Source organism: Equus caballus, chromosome 5 (assembly GCF_041296265.1).
Source record: "Equus caballus isolate H_3958 breed thoroughbred chromosome 5, TB-T2T, whole genome shotgun sequence".
NCBI classification, from domain to species: Eukaryota; Metazoa; Chordata; class Mammalia; order Perissodactyla; family Equidae; genus Equus; species Equus caballus.
Genome location: NC_091688.1, coordinates 46,911,749 through 46,935,948, shown reverse-complemented (window position 1 = coordinate 46,935,948; position 24,200 = coordinate 46,911,749). Strand labels below are relative to the sequence as shown.

At 40.3% G+C, this 24,200-nt stretch overlaps 1 protein-coding gene and 1 pseudogene across 1 annotated transcript; one reads left to right on the top strand and one right to left on the bottom strand.

The window, feature by feature from the left end:
* Positions 1-1,853: 1,853 nt before the first annotated feature.
* Positions 1,854-24,089, bottom strand: LIX1L (limb and CNS expressed 1 like). Its single transcript, XM_023641305.2, has 6 exons — positions 23,212-24,089; positions 15,233-15,396; positions 12,296-12,436; positions 4,994-5,089; positions 4,663-4,740; positions 1,854-4,045 (listed from the first exon to the last, which is right to left on the bottom strand). The coding sequence occupies exons 1-6, from the start codon at positions 23,501-23,503 to the stop codon at positions 3,803-3,805; spliced, it is 1,014 nt and encodes a 337-aa protein (XP_023497073.1). The 5' UTR covers positions 23,504-24,089; the 3' UTR covers positions 1,854-3,802.
* LOC102150434 (serine/threonine-protein kinase VRK1 pseudogene) lies at positions 6,299-7,622 on the top strand (annotated as a pseudogene).
* Positions 24,090-24,200: the final 111 nt, after the last annotated feature.

The window sequence follows — 24,200 nt, the reverse complement described above, 5'->3', positions numbered from 1 at the left end:
TATCAACAATCACTTTATTATGAAAATCACTTACATCACATTATGAAAGTGATAATTGCTATCACAAAGTGCTATGGCAGTACAAAGAAAGTTTCTAATAGGACTGGAGTAAGGAGAGTCCATGTAAAGTAGGGCTTCTGTTTGAACCAGGCTTTAAGGCTGGGTAGTTTTCCAGGCAAAGCAGTTATATTAAGACTAAGACACTAACCCATTGTGCACAATAGGTAGTGTGATCTTTCTAAAAATCAGTTGGTGACATCCCTGCTAAAAACCTTTCCTTGACTTATTTTTGCACTTAGAATAAAATTCAAGCTCACACAGTCAGCTCTGTTTATGTTTCCAACCTCTTCCACCATTCTTCCCTCTCACCCATTAAGCTCTCCCTACACTTTCCCTCAACTATGTTGTACTCTTTCCCATCTCAAGACTTTTGCAACTTTTTGTCCCTGATGCTCTTATTGAGCTCTTCACATGGCTAGTTCAACCTCATCCTTTAGGTTTCCCTAAAGTACTACCGTCACCTGAAGGCTCTTCTCTACCCTCCTATCCTTGACTCTGTTATTTCCTTCACAGAACTTAAATCTGAATCTTTAATTACCTTGTTTACTTTCTAACTTGTTTATTGTCTGTTTTTCCCAATAGAATGTAATCTATATGGCAGAGACTCTTATTTACAACTATATGCCCAAAGTTTAGAGCAATGCCTGGCTCACAGTAGACATCTGGTAAATACTTATTGAAGAATGGCAAGAAATTCTGTATGCTGTGTGACTAGGAAATAAAGCTGGAAATACAGTTTAGGGCCAAATTTTATGCCATGCTAAGGATTTTGAAATTTATCTTGTAGGCAAGAAATTTCTCTACTTCATGATTTTTAATTTTTGCCAATAGCCCCCATACTATTTTTTGATTACTGTTTTTCCTTAAATAGACTGACTTTTAAAGCAAATTGGCACTAAATTTAAATATCACTGCCATAAGTGGAAAACTTACATTTTTCTACTACAAATTCAGATAAAAGCATATCTAGAAAAAATGAAAAATATTTGCCCATCTATTACCTAAAATCATCTCAGGTAATACCAAGAGTTCACATATAAAACTTTGGAAAATGCTGCTAAAGTTAAAGATAACTAAGTGATGGTTTAGCAAAGGGGGTGGTACAGTCACACATATTTTAGAAATAAATCTGACAGTAGTGTGTAGGATGTTATGAATGAAGGCAGAGACTAGTTAGGAAGCTATTGCCGTGGTCTAGCCCAGAAACGATAGAGGACTGAACTAAGGCAGTAGATATGGACAAAAACAGATAGGAAATTTATATGGGAGGTAAACTCAATAGTAAGTGACTGATTAGATGACAGTAGGGAAGAGTTGAGGATGGATCTGGGGTTCTAGCTTAGATAACTGGGTAGATAATCCTATAACAGATGTGGGAAGTCAAAGAGGAGCATGTATGGAGAAATGGGTTTTATTTTGGGTATGTGAGTTCAAAAAATGGTGTCATATTCGGGTGGTGATGTCTAATGTGTGGAAATATAGATGTAACAGCTCAAAACAGGTTGGGGTAGAAGAGAGAGATTTGAGAATCATGTGTATGATGGACTTTAAGCCACCATAGTGGGTGAGATTGCCAGTGAAAATGGGTAGAGCTTGAGGAGAAAGGGCCAAAGACAAAATCCAGGCTCCTCAAATGTCTGGAGAAGGGGAGGCAGAATGCTTTCCCCAGCAGCACAATTTTATTTCTACCACCCAAAAAATACTAATAAAAATTATTTTTTAGTATATATGTAACAGAAAGGGTCATTTAGAGCTCCTCTGATATAAAGGTCTCAAGAAAGAGTCAATCTGGCTCACTAGACAAAAATCTATTTTTAATTGTATAAAATCATACATAGAATATACATAGAAAGTACTAAAAAGGTAAGTAAAATCTTTAATACCAAAAGTGGACAGGTCAGGGAACAATTTTTCTCAAGTTCTTTGGGATCTTACTGGTTGGTATTTGAGAAAAATAATAAATCCAGGAGGTGCAAGGACAAGTTCTTCCCACAACTCCCATCCCTTAACACTTCCCAGAGAAAGGAGCATGGGAGAAATGAGGGTTTATGATTTCTGGATTATAAATATCAATAAAAACTGAATAGACACATCTACTATTTAATGTAGGATCCTCTACTCCAGTCCTACAGGTGCTTCATGGAATACAGAATGGGGATTCAAGAATTCAAGGAAGTCTTTTTCAAGCACTAATACAATTGTTGCTAGATTCCTTATTTCTGATCCCCTATGCACTGGTTACCAAGATCATTTCAAAAACAAAAAAGCTGATTTTTATCTTGTCCCTATCTGATCCAAAAGAACAAATTTTCGCCTGTTTCCTAACCTATTTCTAAAAGCAAAGTATAAAATTGTTAAATGAAAAGTCCAATTGCATGAACATTAAACTTCCCAAGAAAGTGGACTGAGCTATAATATAGTATAAAGGAGATTACAGAAACAAGGGGAAAATATATCTTAGAAAAACCTACAAAAAGTTCTCCCAAAGGGGAATGTTTTAGCTGTACTCCAGATCATTTCTCTCCTACATCACCCGAGAGAGGTGGGGGAAGAGAACACCACTAAAAACACAAAGAGCTGATCATTGATTATCTTTCCCCTCCTGCAGTCTCCCAAGGTTCCAATTAGGATGTGCCACAATGCCATCTAATTTTCCTGATCAACTCATGCTCTAATAATCAATGTGAAGAAAAGAGAGAAAACATGTGAATCTAAGGTATGCACATCTAAGGTTGTAAACAGCAGCAACTTTGTGGAAGTAAGAGGAACATGGCCCTCACCAAACCGGACAGAAAATGTTTCCAAAGAGCTGAATGATGGGAGGAGAGAGAGGAGGGGAATATGTTTAACCTCCTGCCAATCTCTGCAGGCAGGAAGGCCTAAATACAGGGCTTAACTAAGCTGGGTGACAAGGGAAGGAGGAGTGAAAAGAGAATGTTGAAAGATAAGCAACTTTAACCCTGACCCCTTCTGTAGAGTACATCCAGAAATCTGGACTACCAGGATGATATGGTATCTATGCCCCAGGAGCAACTTGGATGATAAACCCTTGAGAATTCTGTCTGTAATTCCTCTCTTGTTCCTGAACATATTCTCAGGATTGATCTTAAAAATAAGAAACCAGATCTCCACTTCCTTCCAAATAATAAAGTAAGGAAGCCTCAACATGAAGTACCATTTGGAGGCAGAGGAGGAGTAAGGTAGTGGTGGGAAGGGGGAGGTGGAGGCTAGGAAAATATCTAGTTACTGGAGGAACAACTTGGTACCACGTAGGCCCAGCTCAAAGCCGAAGAAGGCTTCACACTCATACCCTGTTTGAGTCCAAGAGAAAGCAGGAATGAGGGTGAGGATGGGGCACATAGTCCTTATTCAAGCTCCCTGTTATTTTAAAAGAAGGAGACATGAACACTTAGTCAATCATTTTGTGCTACTGAAATGACTACACAGAATTACTGTTAGTGTAAGAGCTAAGAAAGCTCCAAAGACAGGCTGCTCTTCTTGTAAAGTGGAGTGGAGATGTTTCAAATGAAACTATATCCAAAAACTAGAAGTAAGAAAAGGGATCTCTTAGCAAACAGGAATCCAGATGTAGAATTTATACATATATATATATATATCTATATATATATATCTGTATTTTAAAGTATAAAATTAAGAAAGTATGTACAGAAATCATACTAAGTCTTAGAAAGGACATATAAAAAAAGGGCCTGGAGAGCATGGGGAGTATGTGGGTGGATGCCTAGCAGTTGGAAGAATGCATATTGCCCAACTGCCCAGCAGCCAGCATGAGAATATCTTTCTTCTCCTTGTGGAAGCGCAGCTCCTTGCCGGCCAGCCGGGCTTCATCGAGCTCCCGCTCAGTAGAGGCCAGCTCTCTAGACAGTGCCCCTGGCACACTCTGCTCCCGGCTCACCCAGTCCAATGCCATTTGGTGGCGAATATCATCATCCAGGGCCCGGTGTGAATAATGAGCCAACACTTCCTGGAGGAGGAGAGGAATGTGAAGGTCACTGACAAGGTAAAGGTTCTTATCACATTGACCCAACTGGGACTAGGAGCTCTTAGCCTTGGAGTACTAACTGAAATCAGCACTTAAGTCCTCTAAGGAGATTATTTTTTTATTTTATTTTACTTATTTATTTTGAGGAAGATTAGCCCTGAGCTAACATCTGCTGCTGATCCTCCTTTTTTTGCAGAGGAAGACTGGCCCTGAGCTAACATCCCTGCCCATCTTCCTCTACTTTATATGTAGGACGCCTGCCACAGCATGGCTTGCCAAATGGTGCCATGTCCACACCTGGGATCTGAACCGGTGAACCCCGGGCTGCTGAAGCGGAACGTGCGCACTTAACTGCTGCGCCACGGGGGCCGGCCCCTCTAAGGAGATTCTTAAGGGAAACTTCCTGGTGGGAGAAGCAAGGCAAGCAAAAGAATCACAGTTAAGATTTAAACAGGAAAGATTATGGGACTGAAGAGGGCTCTTTAAGTAAAGTTTTCAATATTCACAACTTGGTAACTGCAGGCCTGCTTATTTCTAACACAGCAGCCACCTGAAAATAGTCCTTTTGCTAGACTTCCCTCACCCATAGGATCTCTTACCTGCCGAGAACACTGTCTTTCTCTCATGGCCTTAAGGCTGCCATTCCAGTGTAGCAGTTGAAAAACTGTCATTAACTCCTGGGAGAAGAAGATGAGAAATACCAGGACAGTGATTTTATATTGGGAGGTTGCATCAGAGTTACATGGGGAACCTTTTACAAGATATATTTGTGGAAGCCTCTCTTACACCAACTCTGATATGCCCTTGGGGGAAGGAAGGTATTTATATTTTGAAAAATATTCTAACAACCTTATCTCCCTTCCTTTCCAATTCCATATGGTAACAGGCTGATCCATGTTATTAAAGCCAGGGAAGTAGGTGGAATAGTACCTGGAACTCCAACATTGACTTGCCCTTGTTGGATTCCAACATGAATCGGAAGGCACCAATCCCTGTATTTGGGTTGTCAGCTTCCTCCCTGTTGCCCTGGTAATAGAGGAAAGGAAAAGAAAAATAGATTTTTCCGTCAGGATTATCACCTCAAGCAGCACTGTCCAATAGAAATAAAATGTGAGGGGGCCACCCCATGGCGGAGTGGTTAAGTTCATGGTCTCTGCTGCCGGGGCCCAGGGTTTCGCAGGTTCAGATCCTGGGCGTGGACATGGCATGGCTCGTCAGGCCACGTTGAGGCAGTGTCCCACATGCCACAACTAGAGAGACCTGCAACTAGGATGTGCAACTGTGTACCGGGGGGGATTTGGGGAGATAAAGCAGAAAAAAAAAAAAAGATTGGCAACAGTTGTTAGCTCAGGTGCCAATCATTAAAGAAAGAAAAAAAAAAAAGAAAGAAAATGTGAGGGGCTGGCCCCACGGCCAAGTGGGTAAGTTCGTGTGCTCCTCTTCAGAGGCCCAGGGTTTTGTTGGTTCCGATCCTGGGCGCAGACATGCCACTGTTCATCAAGCCATGCTTAGGTGGTGGCCCACATAGCACAACCAGAAGGACCTACAACTAGAATATACAACTATATACTGAGGGGCTTTGGGGAGAAGAAGAAGGGGAAAAAAAAGAAATATAATGCGTGCAAGCCACATATTTAATTTAAAACTTTCTAGTTGCCACATTAAAAATAAACAGGTAAAATTAATTTTAATAGCACATTTTATTTAACCTAATATATTCAAGATATTATTTCAAGTGTAATTAGTATAAAAACTATTAATGAAATATTTTACATTCTTTTTCTTGTGCTAAGTTTTCAAAATCTGGTGTCTCTTTCATGCTTACAGCACATCTCAATTCATGCTAGCCACATTTAAGTGCTCAATTCTGCTGGTCAGCCCAGACCTAGAGGACTCCAAAGTCATCACACACATTAACTTGGGTGATAGAGAAAGATCAATTTGATGTTCCCTATTTTACAAAGGGGGAGCATTGAGACATAGAGGGGAGCCCTGATTTAGCTAAAATAACAGAGTGAGTTCAGCATACAGGATTGAACTAACCTAGAGGACAATTGAGTCAATGCATTTTTAAAGGGAGACAGTAGGAACCATAAGCATGGCAAATACCGAGCAGCAGTTTTGCCTCCTGACCTTCTATTGGTGACATGACCCTGCAGGGGTAGAACTAAGATACACTGTCCTGCCTGCAAGCCTGGTGTGTGCAAAAAACAATATAATATAGAAGTTAAGAGCATGGGTGGTGGGCAGAAGGCGACGGGTCTGCAGCTCGGGGAACCTAGTGACAGTGGACCTCTTTTTACTGAATTAAAGTTCTACCAGTGAGCTGCCAAACCAGAGCAAATTCAGAAATGGATTTGTACCCATAAACTGAAGTACCTGGGTGTTCCTAAGTATTGGGGGGTCTGGTATACATGATAAAAATGGAAAAAGTTACAGGTTTATGATAATAGATTGCTTTTGGAGTGAGCTTCAGAAAATATATGAAGCAAATGCCAAAAGTTTTTCTCAAAAAACTGTCTTGCAGCTAAAGTTAAGAATTCTGGATATTCTGGAATATATTCACGAGCACCAGTATGTACACGGAGAGGGATATCAAGGCCTCAGTAAGATGTGAGGAACCTCAGAAGGAGGTTCCTTCTGAGCCACAAGAATCCTGACCAGGTGTACTTGGTAGATTATGGCCTTGCTTATCGGTATTACCCAGAAGGAATTCACAAAGAATACAAAGAAGACCCCAAAAGATGTCACAATGGCACTATTGAATTCACGAGCGTCAATGCACACCGTGGTGTGGGCCCGTTGAGACTTGGTGACTTGGAAATACTATGATAAATGATCCAGTGGCTCAGTGGGCATCTTCCTTGGGAGGATAATTTGAAAGATCCTAACTATGTTAGAGATTCCAAAATTAGATACAGAGAAAATATTTCAGGTTTGATGGACAGATGTTTTCCTGAGAAAAACAAGTCAGATGAAATAGCTAAATACATGGAAACAGCAAAATTACTGGACTGTGCCGAAAACCCTCTTTCTCAGAATTTACAAGATATTCTTTTGCAAGGACCCAAAGCTATAAAGGAAGTAAGGATGATGGTAAACTGGACTTCAGTGTTGTGGAGAATGGAGGTTTGAAAGCCAAAACTATAACAAAGAAGAGAAAGAAAGAAATTGAGGAAAGCACAGAATCTACTGTTGAAGATATGGAATGCTCAAATACACAGACAGAGGAGGCCACACAAACTTGTTCAAAAACCAGAAAGAGGGAGAAAAGAAAGTCTCTTCAACAAATGGTGCTGGAAAAACTGAAAAGCCACATGTAAAAGAATGAAAATTGACCATTCTTTTTCACCATTCACAAAAATAAACTCGAAATGGATCAAAGACCTAAAGATTAAACCTGAAACAATAAGTCTTCTAGAAGAGAATATAGGCAGTACACTCTTTGACATCAGTATCAAAAGGATCTTTTCGGACACCATAACTCCTCAGACGAGGGAAACAATAGAAAGAATAAACAAATGGGACTTCATCAGACTAAGGAGCTTCTTCAAGGCAAGGGAAAACAGGATTGAAACAAAAAAACAAGCCACTAGTTGGGAAAAAATAATTACAAATTATTTATCTGACAAAGGGTTACTCTCCATAATATATAAAGAACTCAGACAGCTCAACAACAAAAAATCAAACAATGCGATCAAAAAATGGGCAGGGGACAGGAACAGACATTTCTCCAAAGAAGGTATACGGATGGCCAATAGACACATGAAAAGATGCTCACCATCACTAATCATCAGGGAAATGCACATCAAAACTACACTAAGATATCACCTTACACCCATTAGAATGGCAAAAATAACCAAAACAAAAAGTGACAAATGTTGGAGAGGTTGTGGAGAAAAAGGAACCCTCATACACTGTTGGTGGGAATGCAAACTAGTGCAGCCACTATGGAAAAGAGTATGGAGATTTCTCAAAAAATTAAAAATAGAAATACCTCATAACCCAGCCATCCCACTACTGGGTATCTATCCAAAGAACTTGAAATCAGAAATTCCAAAAGTCCCATGCACCCCTATGTTCATTGCAGCATTATTTACAATAGCCAAGATGTGGAAGCAACCTAAATGCCCATCAACTGATGATTGGATAAAGAAGATATGGTATATATATACAATGGAATACTACTTAGCCATAAAAAAAGATAAAATTCTCCCATTCACAACAACATGGATGGACCTTGAAGGTATTATGTTAAGTGAAATAAGCCAGATAGAGAAAGACGAACTCTGTATGACTCCACTCATAGGTGGAAGTTAAACACAGAGACAAAGAGAACTGATTGGTGGTTACCAGGGGAAAGGGGGGATGGGGGGAGGGCACAAAGGGTGAAGTGGTGCACCTACAACATGACTAACAATAATGTACAACTGAAATTTCACAAGGTTGTAAACTATCATAATGTTAATAAAAAGTTAAAAAAAAAAAAGAGAGAGTCCAGAAGTAAATCAAATGCTGTGAACCAGTTTTTCTTTTCTTCCTTTCATTTGACTTTTCCCTTTTTTTCTGTTTTAAGTGTTTTATTTTCATGTGAGTCTTTTGAGGTGGAGGTAACAATGAAATACCTATGTCTTTGAAAACCAGCTTTTTAATTAAAATAAATACTTTGTACAATTAAAAAAGAAGAAGTTAAGAGCATGGACTGGAGTGCCTACTAGTCTTGTGGCCCTGGTGAAGTCATTTAATCTCTCTGTTCCTCAGTTTCCTCATCTGTAAAATGGAATAATCATAGATTTACATTATAGGGTTGTTTTAGAATTAAATAAATTTAAACATTTTTAATTTAAAAGGGATAAATATGGTCTGAAAACTCCAATCATATAAAATGTGGGTGCATTATTGTACTGCACCTAGTGTCCAGTTACACAATCCAAATCCATTCTGGTACTGGCTCTGATTTGGTGCTATTTGGTGGTGGTTTAATATTATTGGGGATAATTCCAGATCCTAGGGCTAGCCAAGACTTCCCCAAAAAAGGGCATCTCATGGTTTATTGGTGACTCTTTTGTCAACATGATCTATGAAAATAAGGTCAGGAGACTACTGGGAACACAGAGACCCAACTGTCTCCTCCTGCTTCCTGAGAAGTTCCCTGCTCTTTCTAGCCAGTCCCTGTCCTCCCTGCCCCCCCCCCCCACAAGATAAGAACTTTATTCTGCTCTCTTTGAGAAAGGGGAATGGGTGGAGGTTGGGAGCCAACCAAGTTATCTCCAAATTCAGTTTATTGTGGGGCACTATATCATGAACTTCTACTGTGTATGTATCACACCTAAAATAATGCCAGGCACTTAGTAAGTACACCGTAAGTGCTAGCTTATTATTATTATTTGTTTTCACTGTGCTAGAATCAACAAGAAGTCAGAACTACTCAAAATCAACCCATATTGTTTTGTGGCTTGTGAGAAACAACCATACCACATGTAGTTAATCTTTGTGGTGAAGCAAAGATCACAAAATTTGGGTTTAGAAGTGAAAAGCTAGAGGGAAGAAGGAAAAGGTAATCTACACCATTAGGATTTAGGGCTCTGAAGCAAGCAACCATTTTCATTTTTACCTATAATTGGTCAATACAATAACTTATTCAGTACCTCCAAACTTTTCCATGATATAGCACATAGAAAATAATGATCACATCTGTACAGCCAACTGAGGTATACAGAGGAAGCTGTTGACAGAGGAGCCTGCCAGCAGAGGCTGTGGGACAGAAGAGTCCATCTCCTCCAGCCCTTGCTCAGTCCCTTGAGAGCTGAGAGAATCAATATCATGGCACATCTTTAAACTATCTGGAGTACACCAGAATGGCATGACCCACCAGTTGGGAAGTTCTATCTCATATGACACTTCTACATCTAACATAGTTATAAACGAACTTCACTTATTCAATAAACATTTAATCACAGAATACTTGATAAGTGGTAGGACAATTAGAATATAATAGGAAAGGAATTAGAGTTAATTTAATTCAACTTACTTATTTTACAAATGAGGAAACTCAGACCCACAGAGGCTAAGTGATTTGTCAAAATACATAGTATAATATAGTGTCAGATTCAGGACTTTTAAAGAACAAAAACTGAAAGCAAAAAATGTGGACATCACTCTTTATCCATGGCTAACGCCAAATGAAAATTGTTATTTTGGAGAATGGGAATTCCATTGGTAAATTAATGAGAAAGCCAGTAAATTCTCAATTTTGGGGGTTAATTAAAGAGGAATAGTGGCATGAGAATAGTAATAGTTTACATTTCTTAAACACTTTGTAGTAGACACTGCTGGTGATCTACTCAACATCTATTTCCTTCTTGCTTACTATAGAACCTTAATCTTGTTCTGGTGCCTACCCATCTCCCATGTGCCTCAGGGAAGAGTGATTTTATCCTAACTCCAGTGGGTAAATCTTAATCCCTTGTCCTGTAATTGGTTTTAAGGTAGGAATTCTGGTCACTGGGAGGTAGAAGGGAGGTCTGCTGGAAGGCTTCTGGGAAAAGATTCCTCACTGCTAAAGAGACTCTAGAAAAGATGGTCTCTTTTCTGTCTCTGGATGTAGTTATGTCTATATTTAATACCTGGAATTCTGTCATCTTGCACCCTGAGGGGAGCGAGCCCACAGACAAAGTATCTAGAAGTTGGCTGAGTGAAGAGATGGAAAGAATTTGGGCCAGTAGATGATGACATTCTTGGTCCATGGAATCAACCAGCCCTGAAATGTGCCCTACTTCTGGGCTTCCTGTCATGTTAGATAATAAATCTCCTTCCTTTATTTATTTCCTAAAGTTAATTTGAAGTGAGATTTTCTATTACTTACATCCAAAGGCATCTAAACAGATAACATGTGCTAAGTGCTTGAATATATTCTTTTTTATCCAGTAATCCTATGTGATAGGTATAATTGTTATTCTACTTTATATATGAGGAAACTGAGACTTAGATTAAGTAACTTGCTCAAAGTCACATAGGTAGGAGAACCATAATTTCAAAACAATGAATTCAGAGCCCAGGCTCATAACCAATGCTTTCTATAATCCAAACTTATGTTTCATTTTATAATATAGTAGGTGACTTAAGAATAACAAATGTACCTTCTTAATTTTAATTGGTTTTGATTAATGTAAAAATATTTTTATTCCCTGCAGATACTGCTGACTAGGGTAAAGAATAATGTGAGAAAAACAGATGGGTCCTAGATAACTGAGGGAAGCCGACTTCCTATTTAAAATGTTCAACACTAATCTACAAAACAGATAACTGAAGCAGTTTAGTATATGTAAATACATCTTAAATGCAAAAAGAACAGAAACAGAAAATTGTTATGACTTTATCACCCTATCAATGAACTAGTGGGGAAGGAAGAAAAAGGCAGTATTAATTTCTAAGATGACCTCTAAGCTAGAAAAGTCTGTAAGTTGGCTTGGGTTCCAGTCTTGGCTCTACCACTTACTAGCTATATCACTTTAGGGAAAACTTCACTTCTGTGTTTTTAGTTTCCTCATCTGTAAAACAGGGGTAATAATGGTTCTTATACCTTATAGGATTTTTGTGAGGATCAAATGAGATAAAATGCATATAAATCCCCTAGAATAGTGCCTGGCACAAAGTAAATACTCAGTTAGGATCAGTTATGGTTCTTATTATTATCATCATCATTTGAAAGAACAGATGTTCTTTTTAGAGAGAGTAAATAAATTATCCTCCCCATTGCTAGAAAGGAAAAAAGACAAGACACTGTATTATAAAGTGTTCTTTATTAATAAGATGAAGTAATGGAGGCAGGAGACAAGTGACAATAAGAACAGTCAGATGAAAAAAAGAATAGTAAAGGAAGAAGGGACTAAGATCTTAAACCAAAATTGGGAAAAGCAAAATTCAAGTTCAATTTTTACTTTGGAATATCTCTAAAATTCCATAAATCTTGAACTAAAAGTTTCTAGATACCAAATAGACACAATGAAAGAGACAAAATAACAGCAAAAACATAAACACACATATAGAATTAGAGACTGAGATATATGGAGCACATAATACAAAAGACTGACAGAATAAACAGAAAGAACAGAGATATAACAGGAAAGAAAACAAGAATTCATGCTTTGTGCCCCAGTAATTTACAAGACTTCCCAACCAGCCAGTTCTCCCATCCCCCACTTTCCTTCCTTCCAACTCCAAGTAACTTACATTGAAAGATGCCAGGGCTTCAGAGACACTCTTCTCAATAAACTCATCAGTGATTCTTCGGGAAGGATGTTCATTAAACACAGAATTCATTAGTGCAATCTTTGCAGCACTCCGCCGGGCCTCAGCTTTTGTGGGGCAAAACTAGGCAGGGTAGAGAAAGAGAAGGTATGTTTATGGGTATCTGAGAGAGAGGAAGGAACAATGAGAGGGAAACGCTTGGGATAGAAGACATTTGGACACTGGATAAATCAGTTTGTTCAACACACTCTCCAAAGTTTTTATTGTAAAATGGTTGGGGCATTTAGAAACTTAATTTTGATTCAACATCCTGAAGTCATTAAGGAACTGGAGATGGCTGTAGCTCATACCAAATTGAATGCAGAATGAAGAAGGCTGCTGAAGTCAGCATATAATCACTGGATATGAAAAATATCCCTGTTTAAATTGTCAACAGAATTAATCAAAAGCCAGATTCTGGCCAGCCTGTTAGAAATATGAATCTTGCTCTCTTGTTCTTTGGACAGGCAAGATTTTTTTCATCCCTGTAGATAACCTAAGAATAGTATAAAGCTGTATCTAGGCTGCTTTTGCAGAGGAGACTTCTAGTCTCTATCAGAAGCACCCATCTGGGATTCTTGGACTTCACTTTTAGCTGTGATCAGGCAATTCCCCTAATAACGTAGTGAGCCAAGGAGCTATCCCTAAGGTCTGAAGAAGGAATCTATAGTCTTTTTTTCTCCCTCAGTGGAATCAAGGAGGAGAGGGGTGGCTAGGGGAAGGAAAGCTGACCCAAGGAAAGCAAGAAAATATTAAAAATTAATTCATGTTTTTACATTGTATCCAACATAGGTGTCATAGAACAAGTCTGGTTTTTCAGAAGTCTGAAATCATTAAACTTCAGATCCCTAGTTACCATAGTATTCCTTTATAATTCATCTTCACTGGCTGCCTCAAAGGCCTCTGTGCCCTTTGTCATTTATGATTAGAATTGGAGGAAAGGAAAAAAATGATGTTACAGTTTTAAAAAGCAGACCAGAATATGTTCTCTACTTAACCATCCTTAATATCAATAATTCCCAGTTTCCTTTAGCTGACAGGTATCTCTGAGACAGCATAGAGAGCTTGGTACATTAACCCTAAGTCTTCTTGATTCTTCAGTTTCTCTGTTTCTACTTCTCTCTCTATTTACTGGCCCACTGCCCATTCTATTGTATACTGCTGTTTCTGAAAAGTCATCTGTGAAGAAAACCACTGGGAAAAATTTCACCTGCCAAAGTAGATATAAAAGATGTAAGCTAAAAGAGGCCAAGATAGATAATTCTACTCTTTTAGGAAATAACAGAAAATCAAATTACTATAATAATCCAGTTATAGGCATCACCATAAAATTATCAAATCTTTATTCAACAATATGATGAGGTGGGAGAAGGAGGGAAAGATCTTATCCTCTAGAAGAAAAAGCATAAACATTAGTCATCCTGGGCATATATTTATTTCTCTGAAATGACTGGCGTTCTGAGGGAAGAAATTTAGTCACCTGATTTGAAATGAAGCTTCCTTAGGACTGTTTCTGTTTGAGGCAGGAACTGAGCTGCAGTGGCACTCATTCATGCCACAGATATATTAAGGGCCTACTCTCTGCTGGGCACTGAGTTTGGTGGTAGAGATTTAAAACTGAACAAGAAAGAAGACAGACACTATCTCTGCCTCTACAGAGCATGTAAAGTCTTTCTAGTACTAGCATTCTATGATTAGATGAAAGACCTGTAATATGCGATGATGAAAAGAGTGGTTGCGGGGCCAGCCCCGTGGCCAAGTGGTTAAGTTTGCGCACTCCGCTTCTGCGGCCCAGGATTTCGCCGGCCCAGGGTTTCGCTGGTTTGGATCCTGGGCATGGACATAGCACCGCTCATCAGGCCATGCTGAGGCGGCGTCCCACATGCCACAACTAGAAGGACCCACAACTAAAAATATACAACTATGTACCGGGGGTCTTTGGGGAGAAACAGGAAAAAATAAAATCTTTAAAAAACAAAAAAGAGTGGTTGCTTTTATAGGATAATGAGAAATTTGACTAGTGTGAATATTATCATCAAAGATGGGTTTTTTATATTTTACATGGATTTTTTATATTTTACATAGACTTTAGATAATCTAACCTAATTCCTTCATGTTATAGATGGGGAAACTGAGGCCCACAGAAGTTACCTAAACTTGCCCTGCTGGCAGTCAGGAATGAGAATCTGGATCTTCTAACTCTTAGAAGAGTACTATTTCCACCATACATAGTTCTCTTTGAGAACTCAGACACTGCTTTCTTTTTTTTTTTAAGATTTTATTTTTTTCCTTTTTCTTCCCAAAGCCCCCCCAGTACATAGTTGTATATTCTTTGTTGTGGGTCCTTCTAGTTGTGGCATGTGGGACGCTGCCTCAGCGTGGTTTGATGAGTAGTGCCATGTCCGCGCCCATGATTCGAACCAACGAAACACTGGGCCGCCTGCAGCAGAGCGTGCGAACATAACCACTCGGCCACGGGGCCAGCCCCTCAAACACTGCTTTCTTTAGTAAATGCCTACTAAAAAGTACTGGGGGCAAGGAATAGTAGTCTATGTTTTCAAAAAGAAATGGCAGGAAGCTGGAAAGCTAGATCAGAAGATAGGTTATGTGCTGGTAGTCTGATATACTGAGTAAGGGCGTATTCATAACTGCTCAAATTCAAAGTGGGTTTGAGTTTTCATAGGCTGAAAGAAAAACATGCTACTGAGTTTCTTTTGTGGTCAAAGGAGCTTCAAATGCTTACCAGAAAGATTTTCTCAGAATTGGTTCAGATCCTCAAATATGTGATTTCAGACAGAAATTTAATGGCCAAAGTGATGCGGAAAGCCATTAGTAGCACCTATGCATTTATTTTTGCTACTGCAACCTCGCAACTCTTACCTGGAAACTCCCAAAGCAACTTCCCCCAGGCAGGGTGACATAGCAGACATAGGGAGGACTGTTGGAGGGAACCATCTCATAAACCACTAGAGCTCCATTCTTCAAGTCAGCCCCACGAGACTGCTTCATCTGCCAGAATTCCTGAAGTGCCTCCACCACATTCACTACAAAAAGAGAAGTAGCAATGAGAACACCTCCAAGTGCTGCTGTGCTTCAATACTGTATCTGTAACCTGTACCTACATTAAGAGTCTACCCCCCTTAGCTTTCTACCTATCCCCATTTAAAAGCTTTTAAATTAATGAACCTAGACTGTGATTAAGTCTGTTTGCATAGGAAGACCAGAGTATACCACCATCTCTCTAGCTCACATTTTCATTAGTATTAGACACCAAGGAGAATAACTTAAATATTGAAGGCAGAGTTTTCAAGGTCAGCCAGACTACTATCACTACCTGAAGAAGTGCAAGTAGATTGTTCCACAGTTGGTCTGCTGGCCTAAAATAATAATAACTGCCACAATAATAAGTGCTAACATTTACTGAACACTTACTGTATGTCATGCATTTCTCTAAGTGCTTTACTCATTTAACCTTATGAGGCAGGTACTTTTATTATCCCCATTTTACAGATGAGGGAAATGAGGCATAGAGAGGTTAAATAACTTGTCCAAGGATGTAACAGCTAGAAAGCAAAAGAGCAAGAATTCAAACCTAGGCAGTCTTGGTTCCAGAGTCAATGTTCTTAACTGTTATGCAATGTTGCCACTATTAGCCATTGTTGACCCTATGCTTCTGGTGAGCAAACCCATGGCCAGATTCCTTTTCCATTCTGGAATATCATGTGTATACTACATGAGAGAGAGAGAGAGAAAATATTTTTCTTCTGTGGCTTTCCCTAGGTATAAATGTTTTCTGGAGGAACTGTATCTTGGGAGAAACTCCTCTATAGGTCTCTTTCACTCCTTTCCATTTTGCTGGGTATGCCAAGATTTGAAGGCCCTGACTGCTGTTTACTTGGGCCACTTCTCAGGATTGTGTTTGCAGCAAGAAACTTTGAGGGATGAGGTAATGTCTCTCTCTGGGACAAAGAACAAGCTTGCTTACTGCTTGCTATAAAATGGCAGGTTCCCCAAGCTCAGTGTTCCTTTTCTGTAATGCAACCAATGGCCTGTGCAAGCATCCACCTGAGCTCTCCATGTCAGACTTGGGAGGCAGGGGGAACCAATGCAAACAAACATGATGTTCATACTACTTGCTGTGCTAGCAGTAATAAAGTCCTTTTTCTCTGACCCAGAAGTCTCTTGACTTCTGCCAGTATCCATGAAATGGTAACCAGCTAACTTATTATTTGGAAATAGGGTAAAATCAAACTCCAAACTCGATACTGTATTCCAGGACAGTTCCCCTTATCTCCCAATACTTGGGCTCAATCATTCCACCATTATGTATTGAGTACCTACTCAATGCTAGACTATGTGCTGGATGATAAGCTACAATAGTGAGCAAAACCATATACTGTTCCTTTTCCTTATGTATCTTACAGTTTAAAGAGGGAGAGAGATATTAACCAAATAATCTCAAACAAATGAAAAATTACAACTGTGATAAGTGCTATAAAAGGAGTGGTAAATGGTGGGAAATGTTGTAGGAGCATCTGACCTAGTTAAGAAGGTCAAAGAAAGCTACCCTGATAAGGTGACATTTAATCTCAGATATGAGTGTGAATTCACTAGGCAAAAAGGTGAGAGGAGAATGCTCTGAGCAGAAGCAACAGCATGTAGAAAGGCTCTGTAGCAGCAGAGAATTTGGTGAATAAAGGCACTAGTGTGGCTAGAAAAGAGAGAGTGAGGGGTAGTGTAATGCAAAATGAGATTTCAAAAGGAAGCAGGGACCAGACTAAGTCAGACCTGAGAGGTCATGTTGGAGTATTGGCTTTATCCTAGGGAAGCCATTAAAGGGTTTTAAATGGAAGGAGGGATGAGATCAGTTTGCCTTTGGAAAGGATCACTTTAACTCTAGGGTTCCAAACATTTCAAATGGCTTTAACTAAAGCCTCATAATAACAAATTATCACATGCATTCTCCCATATCTTACAACATGACCTCTCTCTACTCTTAGTTACAACAAGGACTCATTCATTCTTTTATATTGCATTAGTTCAGTTCTGCCAAAGAGAAAACGTCAAGATGGGATGGACATCCAAGAGATTTATTGGGGAGGAAGTAGGAGAAGGGAGAGCCTTCAGACCATGTTGAAGGCCTAACAGCTATGGAAGGAGAGTGGGAAGGAAGGAGATTTGGATATGAGAGTCTCAGACTGCAGCGCAGTTCCAAGAAAGGTTTGGCAAGGCCAGTGGGAAGTGCTCAAGCCAAAGGAATCCTACATCTCACTAGGATGTGCCTGAGTTGGTACCCCTACTGTGCTCAGTCTTGGGCTGGGAGCAGCCTGCAGGATGTGTGGCCTCAGTGTAAATGTAGTGATGGACCTAGAGGGAACACCAGCTTAAAGCTCTCAATCAGTTATGCTCCCTGCAGCAGGAGACATAAACAGCACATTTTCATGACTGCCACACACACATTAAGCAAAAATTTGAGAACTTAATAGATGCATAGCTCTAGTCTAGTCATTAGGGATGCAAAGATGAATAACACACATTCCCTGCCATCAAGGTGTTCAAACTCTAGTGACTAATAATAACTGTTATCTTACCTGCTCTGAGCTGAAGCAAGCACTCCATGTACCAGCCAGAGTTTGAAAAGCAGCATAAGCTCTTTTCTAATACCCTGTATTTAGCAGACTTTTTAGAATGTTGGTTCTTTCATTAAAAGACAGTATGAAAAGGAAACTCTCTCTTTCCCACCCGAAGTTTTGGCGAGGGCTCTTCAAAGGTCATTGCTGCCCGGAAAGCTTAGCCGTCTTTGTTCTTTCCATTGAGATTTTTTCAGCCTCAGTTCTCTCTTTGAGACAATTTAGCATAATGCACTGGGTGACAGCTCTCCTGACATGCAAACAACCAGGAGAATATTGAAATAAAGAGGAAGGGGAGGAGACCACTCTAATGGGGAAGGTTCTATTAAAAAGTATATGTCCACTCTCTATCCAGTTAAATCCCTCTTGGCAGAGTACAGGACTGTTTTTTAATAATTATTCAAAGCCAAAAGAAATAGGGAGTCTTATTTCAAAAATGTGAGTGTGAAGTAGGAAATTGGGCAAAGTAATCAGGAAAGCAATTAATTATGATCAGCATTTGAAAATGATCATACAGTCATTCATTTTTAGAGCTAAAAGGGACTTTAGAGATCATCTACTCCAAATCAGGCTAAGGAAGGGTAAATGACTTGCTTGAGGTCACACAGCTGTGGCAAAGTTGGGGCATAAATGTAGATGTCCTGATGCCAATGCTCTTTCCAATTTGGGAATCTTAACCCAGGGTTCAGGGTCCAGTCCATGGCTGAGCTTCATGGGGGTTCACAAGCCCCCTAAAACTCTTAAGGAAAATTATGTTTGTGTGTGTATATGAGTATTTATGTGTGTGTGGGGGAGTACCCAGAGTTTTGATCAGATTTTCAGTGAGGAACCATTGATATAATGGTTTACATATGGATGGTTAAAGAAGAGTAAGGTAGGAGGGTAGCAATGACTGAGACATACAAATCTGATAGCTACAATTGCCTTTTGGAAGTCACTGATGGATGCTAAGCTGAAAGGGACAAGAAAGACCAAGATAGGAATATTTAAGCACTTCTACCATGATGCTGAACAACAATAAAAAAAATTAAAAAGGGAATAATTTTGGTTTTGCCCTTAGGAGATAAAATATTTGATGAATGTCCAAGTGAGATGAGAGGTACAGACTATATATCCACCAGAGTAAAAGCATTAAAACAACACATGAAACTGCAGTAAAAATTTTACATCATAAAAATAAATGCAATTTTGTGGTGGAGGAGCTATTTATAAATAGATAATAAATAGATAATGAAATTGAGAGGTGAGTGAGAAGGTTCTCCCTGATCATACAGAGTGGCAAGAATTGGCTGGCCTGGCTTAATTCACTTATTATGAAGGTAGAGAAGCTGGTTAACAATATTTCATCTGATCTTCCCTATTTCAGTTTTTAGAAGGTACCCCTAAATAGCCCATAACGCATAGACTCTTTGGAAGGGAGACAGTGACAGTGACTTTGAGAGAGGACTATGGTAGGCTGAATAATGTCCCCTACCAAGATGTCCATGTCCTAATCCTTGGAACCTGTGAATGTTACGTTATACGGCAAAGACTTTGCAGATGTGATTAAGTTAGGGATCTTCACCTGGGGAGATTATCCTGGATTATCCAGGTGGGCCCTAAATACAATCACAAGTATCCTTAGGGAAGGAAATTTGATGAAACACAGAAGAGGAAAGGGCAATGTGACCATGGAGGCAGAGAGTGGAGTGATGCATAAACAAGCCAAGGAATACTGGCAGCCACCAGAAGCTGGAAGAGGCAAGGAAACAGATTCTCCCTTAGAGCCTTTGGAGGGAGCACAGACCTCCTGACACCTTCATTTTGGCCCAGTGATACTGATTTTGGACTTCTGGCCTCCAGAACCTTGAGAAAATAAATTTCTGTTGTTTTAAGCCACCAAGTATGTGATAATTTGTTAGAGCAGCCACAGGAAACTAATACAGGGTCTAATCCAACGTTCCAAAAATTGGAAATATTCAGACCAATATAATTCCACAGTCACTTACAGGCCAAGAAGCTGTTGGTGACTCTGAGGAAGAGGAACAACGAACAGAAAATGTCAAACAAGATTCATTTGTTCAACCTACTGGAGTAGCTATGCAGAATTTCCAATCATGTAACCATATTGTGATATAAAAGGAGAGTAATAAAAAAGAAAAAGTTTGAAGAGGGCAGTACAGAAGTTACAGAGCAAGGAAAGTGACTTGGTCATTCAGTCAGTCATTAGAAGAAGGAGACTATATGCCATGTGGAAAAAAGGGGCAAGGGAAATGGCAATGCTAACAATACCTATCATATGGACAGTTTTCAAAGCATTTCCAAATGTATAATAATAGCAACCACTCATTGAGTACTGTGTGCTGCGTGCTTTACATTTACTATCCATTTAATCCACACAAAATTATCAAGATACATTTTATAATACCCATTTTACAAAAAAGTAAACAAGTTACAGAACAGGTCACAGTGGCAGAACCAGGATTTAGAACTAATGTTTGTTTGTCTCTAAAGCCAGCCCTCTATTTTACTATCCTGTTTTATTGCATTATTAATCGTCACACATGCACTATAAAGTAGACTGTGAGCTCCATGAAGAAAGGGACTGAGTATCTGTCTTGTTCACTGCTATGTCTGGTAATCGATAAGTGTTGGTTAAATGAATAAATGGAACATATGAGGCCTAGAGAGATTAAGCAATTTATCCAAAATAACACAGTCACTATTTGACAGGGCCAGGTTCTCTGATTCCAAATCCTATGCACTATAAACTAAGATCCTACAGCATACTGAACTATGTGTGTATCTTGGGTGGGGATGGGGGGCAGGGATAGTAGGCGGCAAGGAGATATAGGACAAACAGGTGAAATAACAGAAGAGTTTTTTTGTATAAATGCTGATATCCTACATGAATGAAGGTAACTCTAAAGACCGTGACAGGAAAAGGTGAATTTAGAGATGTGAATTGAAGATGATACAGTAAAGCACTGTTGGACTGGGACTGGGAAATGGTTTGGGCAAAGACCAAAGTAAATTATATTCAGGGGAATAGAGCCAGTCCCCAAATACCATGCCATCAGTCACAAGGGGTATGTGGGTACATGCCAATGGCAGCTTTGCCTATTAATTGAAGCAGAATAAGTGATTCCATGTGGTAAAGGACTTCTGAGCCAAATCAACAGAAACTCTGCTTCCCTGAAGCTGAACTATCTGCCAAACTCTCCCAAAGTACTGGCTGGACACCCAGACTGGAAATGAGAAACTCAAGAACAATGAGAAGGACTGTGGTGGGAGGTAGGGAGGCTGGAGAAGAGAAGCGCCGCAGAGTCTGAAGCCTGACTGATTGCTCTTTGTCAGTACTCTCCCCTTCTTCCCTTATCCTTTCTAAGGAAATGAAAAAGTTTTTACAAGACACTCAGTTTAGACGCTAAACCAGAGGTTCTCCAGGTAACATAGACAAGAAAACCTCTATATTTTTAATAAATGCCTGTAAGTTTCTAAGAGGAAGGGTTCAGATTTCAGGTGACCACTCCTGGCTATTCCTATGCCCAGAGGCAAAGACCTTCCCTTGGTCTTGACTTAAAAAGACCTGAAGCAGCAGGACAATAGCTGATGGCAGTTCCATCACATAGCACTGTTAAATCTAGAAATTAAACTAGAAAAACAACTACATTCTCTCATGATGGTTTTCAGAATCATATGCATTTGTATTCCCAGCATCTAGCAGAGTGCCTGCCCCATAGTAGGAGTTCAAATGTTGAAGAACAAAGGGAAACTGATGGTAAATGTATCATTGGGCGCATTATAGTAAAATGAATCTAAAAATCTGTTTTCACAGAAATATTTGCGTTTACACTGTCAGGATTTAAGAGTGGGAGAAAATGAGACGTTCTTCCCAAGGAAACGTGAACCAATAAATTTGAGATAATAGTCATCATTTTTAAAGTAGCCATTATGTGTCAGGTGCTATATCTCATTTAATCCACATCATAACCCTTGAGGAAACGGAAGTTCAGCAAAGACCGTGACAGGACATAGCTGGCAAGTGACAGAGATTTAATCTGGGATTTAATCCAGACTTGCCTGACTCCAAAGCCTGTGTGTGCTCTTTTCACTACACTTTCTTAGGGAGAAAAAAAAAATTCTTTACTGTCTATAGAGAAAACCCTGCAACCTATGCATTATTGTTAAACTAGAAAATTAAAGATATAGTCACGTCACTTCCAGGTCATGCAGGACCTGGCCAAGCAGAGAGAAATGATGTCTAGGAAATTCCAGACCTAAATTCTGTATCCTACACTCCTCACTATATATTCCTTGTTACACTATAAATCTGGAGCTCGAACTCAGGAAATTCTGTACTGGTTAAACAAAAACAACAAAGAAAATCCTCATATCCCCCTTCTCAGAAACCCTGGAAATTAGGCATCTTTAAGATGAAGATTTCTAATGGAAATAGGGTTTCTGCCTGGCTCATTTCCACAGAATTTAACATTGAGAGAGCCAAGGCCTGGGATTTATTCTCAGTTCCTGGGCAAGGGCCAGGAAAACAGAGCCAGCCAGACACAGCAGCCAGAGTTGTGAAGCTCCATACTAAAAAAGACACTAAAGGGAGGTATTAAATCATAGAAAGTTGCTGTGGGATCAATGGTATGGGTCCAGATTTAAAAGCACAAATATTTTAAGTGACTTGTGAAGGCACTACCTAAATTCCTCAGCAAATCTGAAGTTGCATTGGAAATTTCATAAAGTCAATAAGTAGGAAAAGAATTAAAAAGTGAAAGCTAAGGAGATGGAGTAAATTAACAGGGGCACCCAAGAATTGCTGAGATCACATAAGAAAGATTTTGAGAGGGTATGGATAAGAAATATCTTGGTTCTGGGATAAAGGATAGGATCCTACACAATGGGCACCGGTCTCAAAAGCAGAGAGATGTTAAGGCATTAAGCTACAGCGGGAATTCTATTTCTGAAGGAGAAAAGGGTGGGAAGAAAAGACAGCTGCATCTGTAAAAAGGGGTCCTTGGAGAATATAGTAGTAACTCAATAAAGGGGAGGCGGGTGAGAGGCTTAAACGTGTGCAAGAGTGTGTGCGTCTCTGCGTGTGTATGTAGCTCAGAAGGAAACTCCCCAAAAGGAAATGCATGTGAGGGCTCTGCGCCAGGAAGAGCGATTCGGAGGACTGTGGGAGCAAGGAGCAAGGCTCCGTTACAGAGGGTGTCCCGCAGGAGGCCAGACCCGCAGACTCACCTCGGCCATAGCCCTGCGTGTGCTTGGCGAAGCTCCTTACCACGGCCTCCACGGCCTCCCGTAGCACCGCGGGGCTGCCGGCGGCGCCGGGGGCCAGCGGCAGCCCAGGGGCCCCCGACAGGAGGAGCGGCGGCGGGGGCGGTGCAGGGGGCGGTGGGGCCGGCGGGGGGCCTGCTGGGGGTGTGGCGGTGGTAGCGGCGGCCCCAGTCACTCCAGGCCGAAGCGCTCGTAGAGTACCCCTCCCGCTTGTGCCCACTCCAGGCTGAAGCCGCTGCGCTCGCATCGTCTCCATCCCGGCCGCCAGTGGAGTAGCGGCCCGGAGCCTGCCAGCCTGGCGAGCTAACGGTCCCAGCCACCCTAGCCAGCAAGCGCCCAGGGACTGAAGGCGGTGCTGGAGCTCAACCGTCAGTCAAGCGGGGTCGGGGACGAGCCAATCCCATGCCAATCACCGGTAGGGGGCGGGAGCTGGTGGGCTCCCCCTCCGCCATAGGCAAATTATTGAGGAGGGCGGAGGTTCTGAGTAACCAATTGCAAAGAGAAAAGGCGATATCCTCTACGAGGGAGAAGCTTAGCTTGGGAGAGTGTTTGGGAGTAATGTAGGGAATACTAGAAAGTGGGCCAGACCCCTGGGGGGAGGCGTGGCAAAACAAACAAACAAACAAAAAAACCCAGCCTGGATGCAAGGCCGTAGAGAATTGTAGACAGAGTGATAGGATTCTTAGAGATCATTTGTCTGACTACTTCATTTTATAGAAACTGGCTCAGAGAAGTGATGGGACTTGTCCAAGATCACATGCAATTGGTGGTGGAGCTAAAGCAAGGAAGGATACTGACATTTAAAGATTATATACTCTATGTCAGACACTATGCAGTGTACTTTAGTGCATTGTCTTATTTAATAATCACAATCACTAACTAGATTTTATTTTACAGTTAAGGAAATTGATACTCAGAGAGGCTAGAAAAATTGCCCAAAATTAAATAGCTAG